Here is a 12,606-nt window from a genome sequence, read left to right on the forward strand (position 1 = left end):
GCCGCTAGTGTGTGATGCATTCAGGGACCACTCCAAAGAATGTGTAGGTCTAGTATTTTATGTTATTTTCATTATCACTGAAAAAAAAAAAGCTATTGTTTTTATGTATTTAGAAACTGCCTCACAGGTCTGATCAAAGGGTCCCTTAGGCCAGAGGTTCTTCTGAAAAGTTGAAGTCATTGTTATGCATGAATGGTTATGATTATCGACAAGTTAGCACTTGGCATTCACAAATTCAGAGACAAACCACTGTTGCAGACAATTTTTCTTGCACAAGGATTTAACGAAGGAACAAAACCTCCAAAAATTATAAATGTTGGTTTTGTATTTCTTTAACTGCTGTTCAGTCCACCTGGAATTAATATTATACTATATGTAAGTTGTAGGTTATAGTGTGTACTATTGTGTGAAATTACAATAAATATACTACCATTATACAATTAATACATTAATATTATACAAACTCTATAATATCATATATAACATGTTTTTTGAAGGAGGTTCAGGGCAAACACTATACAGATTAAGCTCATTTTGGCCAGCTGAAGAGAGTGAGCACCTTCAACTATTATTATTGGCCCTGAATGGACAGGGCTAAAACAATATTATGCAAAGCCAAGTGTCAGCTATTTATTCCAGAAGAGAGGAAGTCAGATGGTTGGTGGTTAAGGTGCTCACACTTAAAAAGATGACTCAGGTTGATCCAGAGCCAGATTTAAACACTGTTCATACAGATGTACAGCTGGCCTCGGTCAAACATAAGGATTCTCTCTTGCCTCTCATTAGCCTGAATGCAGCTGTTGTGCTTGTGCTGAGCTGGAAATCTACATATTCCATTTGGCAGTTTTTTTGTTTTTTTTCCCCACATTATCACTATATACACAACAAGAGTTATTTTTTCATTCAGTTTTTCTTACATAGTTGAGTGAAGTGGTAACTATGTACTTCTGTCTGCGTCCCATGCTATGTACTTCCAAAACAGAGTAGACCTACATCAAACATATAATAACTTGACATGAGTATTCATCCTATGTGAAAAAATAAGAATATTGTAAACATTTTAAAACAACTTAAAAAATGTGCCATTTATCTCCCATAGAGAGGCCTGCGCAGGTCAGGTTTCAGAAACCCGTACATGTCCTGCATCCGCAATGCCCTGGAACCAAATCCTAACCTGAAACTCTGTTACTGGACTAATGATCTGACCAACAACCAAATCTATTCAAAGTTGGGTGCTGGTCAGGGCAGGCAAAAGCTTGGAGAGCTGTTCCAAAATATTATACATGTTTGAGAGAATGACACCTTTATTGGCAAATCTCCCAACTACATTTGATATTTGTTTGTTTTGTTTTGTGACGGATGATCCTGGACTTTTTCTGCAGTAAAGATGCCGATAAACACTTTAGACTTTTCATTTTTAATTTACTTCCTCTGTGGTGGCAAAATACATTTCATGAGCCGGGAGATTAAATGAGGTTAAATAAACACTTTTACACATTTTACCAGCAGATTTAAAAACACTGCCTACTATTCAACAGAATATCTGACAGAAACAAAAAATATTCCGGCCAACAGTCTTTTTAGAATGCTGTCTTGATCATGCAGCACCACATTTTTGCCTATATGTGCACATGTTCACACCATAGATACTTCAAGGAAAAAATATGATAGAGAAAAAAAAAAAGACAAATCAGGTGTATGTCCAATTAGTAATAGATTAATGTATTACTACCTAATCATGCATCCCTTGCATAAAGTTGAACCTATTTCAACATCCCTCGCAGTGGTTCAAGGTTCATCTCACAATAAATGACAGTGTTTAAATTTGTATGTTTGAACAGCGTACACCTTCGGTTCATGGTCAGAAAAACAGATATTTTATTATTCAATCAGTTTAATATAGATGATGTTCTTGTGCTTGTGTCAAACAAATGGCATGACACTACAGTCACTTGGTCCTGGTCTGAGAGAGGAAGGCCAAATGGCCATGTATAAAGCTTTAACAGGGCTGTAACTTCAAATTAGGAGCTAAATGGACCCCCACTTCTTTTCAGTGTAAAAACAGAGGCTGTGGATCTGGTTAAATAGTCCAGGAAGCAAACCAGTTAGATGAGATGGAATCGTGGCCTTTTTTTTCTTTAGGATAATGGCATAGCATCATTTGGAATTAAGTGAAACAGAAAGTTAGTAAAGTTTATTGTTTTCACTTTAGTGACTTGACAATCCAAGCAACTGAGACTGCGAGTGGAAAGCTACTTCCAAAGAAACAGACATACAGAGAGAGAAAAGACAGAAAGAGAAGAACAATATTTTCATATGCAAACTCAGGTCAGTATGAAATTGCCTGTTCAAACATACTGAGTTGAAATTCCATGGAAACCTCTGGCATGAAAACCTTGAAGTTAGTGCCAAGGTAGAATGAAAATAGCAGTACAGTATTAAGTTTTCTCAAGTTCAAAATGCAGCTTGCAGGTCAGCCCTTGTGAGACACAGCGTGTTATTGGAAGAGGTACGTACACGCACAGGAGATAAAGTGCATTTGAAACTAAAGACGTGGCAAGTCATTAAGGCAATGGATCACATGCATTTTGTGGAATAATCCCCTCTGCCAAACAGTCCTGATGTTGCAGACAGAAACGTTTCCTTCATCATAAAAATGTTTGTTTTCAAGCCTTGTCTCAAAACAGGCAACTCTCACCAATCACATTCCAAAAACAGAAACAAACAGGAGCTCAACTCTGAATGTTTTGGCAGGTCCTTTGTTTTCCAGTAAACAACACTTTGTTGATATTGATAGAAAAAGCCTCAAGAGTAGTTGAACAGGAACAAGGTGGTAGGCCTGTCTCTCTGGGAGGACACAGGAAACACAAGAGCCTTTTCAACAAAGATGAAATAAAGAGCCAAGTTATTTTAGGTGAGAATTCAGCAGACATAACGGCACTTGTTTTCTGATAAGCACTGATAAAAAAAAAGAACTGTGTTTTGCAGCTTGGATCATGCTACTTCAATAAAGCCTCGCGGGGTGTTATATGAAAGGGCTTTAGAAGAAAAGTGACAACCAGCAGTACAAATCACTTTTGATTAGGATGAGTAAATAGGCCTCTGTGGTGGGAAGGCCCACACCAACGCCTGAGGCATTCAGGTGGATTGCCAGAGGTAACGTTATGAAGGATGAAAACAACATCCATACTCTGAGACGTGAAGCCCAGTGCAAATTGATTTTTAACAACCCTGCCTGAAAATACAATCCCTAGCAAAACACAGCCAACAGCTCATCATTGCTCCCAAAATAGAAGGAAGAGTAAGCCTCACATACTGTATCATCAAAGATGCTCTATGGGATGCTCATCAAGAGCTGGAATTATTTGGATTCTCAGTATCATTCATGAAAAACAAGGTAAATGGCAGCTGGAAATGCAATTTTGTTTGTTCTCATTTAACTTCAAGAAATGATTGCTCATCCATGAATTAATTGCCAAAAGACAGTTAGGAATGGAGTCTATGGTCTGCAGCATATCCTGGTTCGGGAGAGATGTACAGTTGTGTGTCATCTGCATAACTATGGAAACATACATTGTGCTCTCGAAAGAGGACTCCAAGTGGCAGCATGTCTAGTGAGAACAGTAATGGACTGAAGCAGTTCATACTCAGGTAAGCCCCCACTATTGTTAGAAATGCACTTTTTCTACCATTCACTTAATATTTTTTTACGAGCCACCATTTTGGATTCACACTTTTGTGTGTACATGTAACAGTAACCAAAAAAAGTGAAAAACAACTTATACACATTTCCCCATTTAAATTTTTTCATTATTTTTATTTTAATTCTCTGACCCTCACAGCGTTCCCACACACTCACGCACAGACGAACGCAAGCACACACACGCACACACACTTACATAAATCACTTTTGGGGAAATTTCATATAGTGACATTTAATTCCTAGAGACTTACCCTAACCACATCCACTACTTGCCAAACCGTAACCATAACCTAACGCGAACTGTCAGGGAAAAATACATATATTACCAATAAACAAGAAATACGAGAAAGAGTTTGACACCTTTGGCCAGGACTGGAACTGCAAGAGCAGATTTGGACACACAAAAAAACATTTACTGGGGTTGTGTGGTGTATAGGACACAGAAAACTGCTTGAAAGAAGTGGCATTAAGGCCATAAAGAGAAAGAACACTGAGATCATCGAATTTGAACCCTTCAGAGATATCTTACAGTGTTCAAGGCTTGGGACTCCCATTCCATCCACCTGGACATTAGGATCCATCTCTTCTGGCCAATTTGTTAACCTGAATAACGGGTAACGAACAGCCCAGACTACAGCATGCATGACTCACTCCTCAACTTGCCTCTTTCCACAAAAGACTCTCTAAAAAAAACCCCAGCTCCTCACAGCTGACTCACAGCCTCCTGGGGGCTGTTACAAAAGATTCCTTTATATCAGGTCTCATTCTGGTCTTAAATATGTTCTTTTTTGAACAATCCTATCAAATCCTATCCCCTGATCTATGAAAATCATTCATTCATAGGTCAAAATGAATCAAACATGTTGGTATGCTCTATTATTTTGACCATGAACCAAAGGTGTACCCTGGTCATAATAATCTAAAATGTGGGAAATGCAAATAGCATGTCATTTCCTGTGACTTGAACTTTGAACCACTACATGGGGAAGTTGAAAGGTTTTGTCCTCAAGCAGCTTCTCTTCTCTGGACTTGAACACTGCTGAAGTGTTAGAAATCCAGCCACATTTGGCTGGTGGGGGTTGCCAATTTCAAACCCTCACGTCTAATGTACTCTGTAATATAATACTAACAACCTGTTTTACATTTAATAAAATTTTTGACTGACACTGAAACTGTAAAGCCTGTGCTAACTGAGGGCAGGGGTGGGTCATATGACCTAAACTTTTGATCACAGGATTTCTTTGTTTTCTATGGTGGTAATATTGTATCGTGGCATTTCAAAAATAAAAGGAATGCTCCACTTGAAACATGATTCAGCTTCCTTTCATTCTGTTGGCAATGTAAGGGAACATATCTTAAGAAACAAAAAGATTTAAAAAACAGATGTGTTTATTAGCTTCCAGAAGGAGTTGGCAGAAAACCCAAAGTATATTATATAATTACAACAGCCAGTGTACCATGTGACCATGTGACATGTCTGTCCAGTACATTTAACATGCGGCAGCAACAGCAACACATACCGACAAGGCACGCAGCAGAGGGGGTTTTTGGGAGCATTGCGGCCAAAATGTAGGGCACCCAAGCCAAAACCAATGGAGCAATAACAAATGATAACTATTTGCATGACAACAAAACAGTATACAATTAAATATTAGCAGTTAGTGATTTGAAAAACAGAATTGATTTTATTAAAAATGTAACCTGAATGATTAACTTTTCCACAACATTCTGTGAACAAGTCATTATATTAATTGTAATCATATTTTAAATCAAAAAGATTTTAAAATAAAGTCTTTAAATGGGCTAGGGGTGATCAAGATGAATGTGAACAATGTGAATCAGCATTATAGCACATAGTGGTTATTGTATGTAAATCCACTTCTGTAAGTCATTTTAAGATACACTCCCTTATTTCATGATTGCAACAAAAATTCAAATTTCTTTCAACCCTACGGTGATATTCTGTGAACAGGTAAAAGGTGGCCATGAAGAAATTGTAGAGGGTATGGGGGCACGACTGCACATTACAACGCAAGGATGGATGGGGGAACAGATGGAGCCACAGCAGGGTCAGGATGACCAGGGGGAAAATATGGAATTAAACTAAGCAGAGTGAATATGATTTCTGTCAGGAAAGTGAACAAGATTTTGGTCATGCTATTGTGCTGACCTTTATTTTACTAAAATTACTTCTGGATTCTACATTATTAGTTGCTTCCCCTAACACTGTTAATTATTGATATGAATGGTGGGGTGTGTGAACTTTTTCAGCCTCCGAAGAAGGCATGACAGAAAAGTTTGAGAACCAGTGCTTTGAAGCCTTATGGGGGGAAAAGTAATTTCAAAGAGGAATAACAAGTACAATAAACTCATTCAGCAATTATCGAAATGTTAGGCCAGCTGATCTTTGAGCAAACAAATCTTTATCTTCAAAGTCTTTCTAGCTGCTCCAGTTCAGTAGAGCCCCTGAAGGCTGAGCAATAGGACTATCACTATGAAACAAAATTGCTGTTTAAGGCCATAATCTTAATGATTTTCCACAAAATGTAATTAAAAAGATATTGAATAAACATAAACCTCCTCCTCAGGTGCTTCGCTCCTCCAAGGAAAGCCTAATGATCAACGCTGCGTTATGCTTGGGCAAGTTGCTTTCCAAAGGGTTAAGGAACAACAAAGTGTTTCATTTTAATGCTAGGTGGGCAGAGACGCTTTAGTTTCCTTTCAGTGGCATTTAGACTATCTGTCAAATGGAACATTAAGCTGAGGCACGTTCAGACTGACAAATCTAGCAGCCTGCTTAATTTCACATTAAGTAATGATCAGTCTTTGGCCCAAAGTATAACATCAATGTGACAATAACAATAGGACAATAACACTGATCCTCTCATTAAATCTGTTTTAACTTAAGAAGTATTCAATCAATAAAATAAACGCTATTCGCCCACAGCAGTTGTTAGAGTGATGAGCATCTTAACGCCTCATACTTGCAACGTCCGAGAGAAGAGCAAACAGAGGTAACTCAAAAAAGCAGCATATTCTATTTTTGTTACAGACTTTTAATAGATTTGAAACAAATTTTCAGCAGTATGCAAACTACATAAATCCCCTACATTGTGGTCTTTTGAAAAAAAAAAAAAAACACACAACATTACCTTGCATTAAGCATAATAAAAAGTTAATTAAGAATCAATCATTTTAAGTCATTTATCAGTCTCTGGTTTGAGCTTCACTAACGTACAGAATTACTGCTTTATGTCGTTGTAAACTGAAGATCTATGGATTTTTGATTTGACAGGAAATTGTGATTGGTATTTGTCATTTTTTTCTGACCTTTTATAATTCAATGCTTCCAATGATACATCAGCCCAGCTACAGCTGGGAAGCCTGGTCTCATTCCCAACGCTTTGTCCTGCCCCTCTGTGTTTCATACAGATGAACAAAGGTACCCTTTAGGGTCTGTGCGACACACACCAGGCTTTCAACTTCTTTCATACTACATCACCTGGCTCTGAGCATCTAACATTGCTGCAGATGGTTTTACTCACTAAGGTCAACTGAAAACCTGGTGCGTCTCACACATGCGCTAAAGGGTACCTTGTCCTACTGATGACTGTGTTCCTTGACCGGAACCCTGTAGTGGTCAATATTTGAACAAACCAGTTTCAGGGATCCAATCTCAAACATGCTATTTACCTCATTTATGTGCACTCACTTCATTTCAGCTCAGTGTGTGAACCATTACGTGACTTCCATTCACCCTACTTTCTCTCCTCTCTCTAGGAAGCTAGTCCTGGCCAGAGCACAGCTCTCCTGCAGCTGTTCCCTACCAATCCATGCCCCAAAAGCTGTTAACCTAGGGAAAACACTGTAAACTACTGGAGGGGTAAAGATGTATCTTGCAAAGAAGGGATGCATTTACACCTTTTCAATGTTTTGAATGTGTGTCAAACCACCTCTGGGAATGTTTGGAGTGATAAGATTTCTATCTGCCTTAAAAGCTTCTTGGATGCATTTACACTTGGCGTTTTTGAGATCAGATAGCTTCCAATCTGGCTAAGAGGCATGAAGTGATTACGTATAAATGGGGTCAGAATGTCAACAATGAGCATGAAATCCATAAAAAAAAAAAAACACTGTAAAAAACAGTATATGGACATGTACTCGGCAGTCATTTCTTGTATAAAACAATTGATGCACTTTGGATCTTTAATCCATGAACACGTTTACAGCTATCCCTGAAAAGGAACTCTACAATATTTTCTGCACTACAGCCACAACACAGGTCCCCACACAGTAACTCTCTCTCAAAGGCTCCACCAGGCTTCCAGCTCTACATTGCTGTCCACGCTACACTGTGTGTCCCCTGACAAGGACTCACCATCTGTGTGTCACACACTATGTAGTCACGACTGCCAACCTTGGGAAAATATTTTGAGTGCCACGACAGTGTAGCACTTGGTACACATGCTTTCATATCACTTTGCTTTGCACATGGTCATTCTCCCACTTACTGCCATATCAACAGCAGCAAGTTATTCAATACATATACAGAAGAAAACTGTTTTGTACACTTGTTTAACATTATTTGTTGAATGATTGATATCTCATCATATGATATGTGTGCTCACACAAGTGAATTACATTCAATTATATAAGCACACATTATACAGGCCTGTGTAAATGCAGCCAAAGTATCTGGGAATCTAAGCATTTGTAACTAGACATTATTACTTGTGGCTCCTTGGTGGCTGATGCCTGGTAAACAAGCAAGGTAGCTGGCAAACTAACTTTAAATACTTTCTCTTGGTTGGCATGTCTGCGTTAATTCAACTCAATTCACAATTTCCACATCCCCCTGGTCCATTTACCTTAGCAAAGGTAAAGAACTGTCCTCTCCTGAGGAACCAGCCAGCCAGAGTAGGAGAGTGGAAATGAGAGGGATAAAATCAATGTTGCAGTCTCTTGAAATGACATGATGCATTTGCCAATCATGATCATCCCCGCATGATATTTGGGTGAAGGCAGCAGAACGACTCTGGTGCTATGATTGGTCCAACACGTCTTCTTTGAGTTTTCAGAAGGCTAGTGTTTTGCATATTTTACAGTCACAAATCATGGCAGAGTTCTTGATATCAAAATGCATACCTGTTAGGCAAAATGCTTCCAGGTTGGCAGGTCTGGAATAACCACTGATTTTGAACAAATAAACAGGACTGCATCTCTCAGTGAGATACCCTGAGCTTCCGCCAACAACACATTACACAGTTCGACAAACATCCAGATTCATCCATGCCTTTAAGTTCAACTTTGTACCTAAACAGTCAACAGTTGCTGCTTTGCTACCAGAATGTCAGGGCAACAAAAGCAACTAAAAAGCAACATATAATGAAACACCAAATCAAAACATAATTTGACAAAAAAGGCTAAAGTTAGAAGCATGTACTGTGGGTATGCTGCTTTTTGTTATTGCAGACATAACTGATTCAGGCACAGTGCTATCAGAGGGTGGAGGTGTGGGAGGGAGCAAGAGAGAGTGTGTATGAGGCAGAGGAATGGAACCAAAACAAGGTATTAAACAGGCCCCAGAGGTAAATTATTAAAGACTGGAGTATTGATAAGCTTCCAATCAGGAGCTCTACATATTACACAAGCACAGCTCAGACCCTGGTGAAAAAAACAAAAGCTATCTGGATGCATTCTAACTGTTTAGCTTTGTTTGCCACGTACCTAAAAAATTTGCTAATTCTTGTAAAATTAGCTACTGGCTGAGACAAACCAGGCCTTCCTCCCTCTGCCAGCAGTCCTGCAGGCAGTGATTCACATCAGCAGAGGGAGGAGGACAGGATGAATGACTGATACTGACTGATGTCTGTGTTCTTCATTCCTCAAAACAGGGGATTCTGAACTGAGAGTTGATATCAGAATATATGTACCAAATGTTTACAAAGAACTTGAGTTTTCAGTTCAAATAAGCAACTATAGATTTTGACACTGAAGTGTCACAGTGGACGAAGGCTGTTTTAAGACATATAAGTCGTAAGTCATACATACGTTTACATTTGGACCACCAAAATATACTTTGGCCACCAAATTTAGAGCTTGGTGCGCCATGATGCCAGTGCTTAAAAATATTAGCCTCTATACCTGACGTTTCGCCTGCAATAGTCCTGCAGTATCCAACACAAGAAGTCATCTCCTGTCAACACTAATGACTGTCAGTCACATCAAAGGAGGCGCCCGGGTGGAGCAGCAGTCCCTATTGGACTTGTTTTTCCTGTGACGTAACAGAGCAAAGCAAGCTTAAAACCCAGCATCTGAACAAGAAATGTGAATAAAATTTAGGAAAAGAAACAAAGTCACTGTGAAGCTCAGTGATGACGACTCCAGCCATCACCACCTTGGCAGTGCCTCATTCCACCAAACTCCCGACTAATGCAAAATTGAGCCAGAGGTGGAGCATGAGTGGAGCTGAGGTGGGTCTCAATTTAGACATCTGCCTATACCAAGTATGATTCTGACAGCAGTGTTTCATTGATCAGCTGTATGCCTCACTGCGTGGGAGAGATTGGGATCATGCTTTTACATGTAAGGCAACATCATTCACAACACTGAAATCGAGGACATGTGGACCAGCACCAGTTGGAAACTCTGCTCACAACATCGCTTTCACCAAGTAAAAATTAAATGGCATTTAATGTCAGCCATCAGCTGCCCTGCTCTTGGCATATCGACATATCGTTTTTCTTTACAAGGGTTAATCATTTTACACTCTTAATAATAAACAGACGCTCTGCACCATGGGTTATTACTTTTATTCAAAATTACATTAGATTGGGCAGGGATGTCCAATTGGTGAATATGATTCCTCTATCCCTGCACACTTCTCTCAGTGGAAAAGGAGGCCCCTTTTCAATGCATTTAGTTGAGAATCGTTTTGAATCAAAGATAATTTCTGAAATGAATCGTGACACCATGAATCAGAATCAGGTTGAATCATCAGATTTTCTTAAATGCCGTGTTCTGACTTTGAAGGATGCAGGCCCCAAATTGGGATGTATTAATTGTTGGTTCTGCACTTTGTTTTATGGCTCAGCTTGTTTCTTGTTAAAAACATATGTGCAGTATGCAAATAAAAATACATTAACTGAAATAATTTCACAGAAAGTAGGTCTGGCAGTGTTCCAGCACAGAAACTATGCTCGCTGTGTGACCTCTGTTACTTCTCTGAAACAGTGCTTTTTGAAGTTCTTGTCACTGATACTGAATTGTTTACATTTTAAAACAATTTATCACATTACCACTGCCTTCATATAGGTGACAGCTTCTGAGTGCAGCTATGTATAATTAGTGATTTATGTTCGGAGGAGGGAGGGAACCATGTATTTAGATGGTTTAATGGGCTCTGTCAGAGATTTAAGATGAGGAACAGAGTTTTTTTCAATTTTGGTGTACATCTCCATCAGTACCTTTATGTATCAGGGCTATCTTGTGACATGAACACCAAAGATCTGAGGACAATTTTCGTGATCCACAACACTGACGGTTCATACTCACTTGTTCCTCAGGACCTGCCAGGCCGCCTCGATGTCCGCATACAAGTTCTTCTCAGAGGGCTTGCCAGTGCTGACTCCGTAGCCTGAGTAATCGTAGGAAAACACATTGCAGTTGATCCTGGAGCCGAGGCCGATGTAAAAACTACACATCTGTCCAAGATCCACGGCGTTACCGTGGGAGAACAGCAGCGTGTACCGACTGTTCGGGGCGCAACGCACAAACATGCATCCAACGCGGTTACCCCGACTGCTTCTGGTACTAAAAACTTCCACCGCATCCAGCTCTCGCTGGGAATACTGCCAGTCTGCCCGTTCGGTTAAATGTAGGCTAGTTACCCCGTTGGCATCGGTGTGCACCGAGTACGTGGGCTCCGGGGGGAGGAAAGCTAGTTTGGCCGCGATGCGACTGGGACAGGGCGGACAACAGAACAGCCAGCACAGTTCGCCAAGAGAAAAGCCATTCATCCTGGGACCTTGTTCGGGCATTTAGGCGCGGGACACCGGTTAATTAACTGCTACCAAACCAAAAACACAGGTCTCTTCTGTCTTGAGGTCCTATTTATTTCCCATTAGCAGACTTTAACGAGCAGTATTCAATGACAGGTGGCTCGCACTCTCGGCTCTGCAGCTAACACGCTAGCCGGCTGGCAGGTATTTTAGCTAACTACAAATCTCAGACCTCATGTAGATTAGATATTAACTAAAACGTACTTTTAAATTCATATTATTTTGCAGCACAAAACAGTACGGCGACTAGTCTTAGCGGGACATTTCCACCCTTTAAACACATTACTTGCTGTGCATCAAGGTTTGTTGCTAGTGCATTGTAAGAGAGAGAACGGCCATTTCTTTAAAACGGAGAGAAGCCGGTTTTCCGGTAGAAGCGGATATCCGGTTTGGCTTTTTGTTTCGTTTGTTTAGTTTTTTTTTTTCCAATGTAAGTTTATTTAATTCATTGTTTGTTTTGATAAATTAATTGCATTTTGGACCATAGTTTTATTTTTGTAATGTATTTATATTTATTTTTCCTTAATTCTGCACATAGATAGATAGATAGATAGATAGATAAATAGATAGATAGATAGATAGATAGATAGATGTGAACTCCCTCAGAAGCAGTTCTGTAGACAAGTGTTCTGATCAGTCAGGAATAGGATTTGTATTGTTTTCTACAGACTTTGATTCCCCATCACAATAATTCACTACATGTTTACAATTAGGAGGGCAAACTCCTTGAAATAAGCAAGATCGGTGTATATGATGGAATAATGACATAAGAATGTTCCAGAGGCCACCAAAGTTGGGCTTTTATGGCCAAAACGTTTCTTAGAGGAGGCATGTCCCAGACTA

At 39.6% G+C, this 12,606-nt stretch overlaps 1 protein-coding gene across 1 annotated transcript in view; it reads right to left on the bottom strand.

Moving 5' to 3' along the window:
• The window catches only part of abhd17c (abhydrolase domain containing 17C, depalmitoylase), a 32,107-nt gene extending 19,978 nt beyond the window's left edge, over window positions 1–12,129 (bottom strand). Inside the window, exon 1 of the mRNA XM_076729423.1 lies at window positions 11,258–12,129. Coding sequence (XP_076585538.1) covers window positions 11,258–11,742 — 485 coding nt within the window. The 5' untranslated portion in view covers window positions 11,743–12,129. The remainder of the gene's footprint in view (window positions 1–11,257) is intronic.
• Between the last annotated feature and the right edge of the window lie 477 nt (window positions 12,130–12,606).

This window comes from Chaetodon auriga, chromosome 1 (assembly GCF_051107435.1).
Source record: "Chaetodon auriga isolate fChaAug3 chromosome 1, fChaAug3.hap1, whole genome shotgun sequence".
NCBI classification, from domain to species: Eukaryota; Metazoa; Chordata; class Actinopteri; order Chaetodontiformes; family Chaetodontidae; genus Chaetodon; species Chaetodon auriga.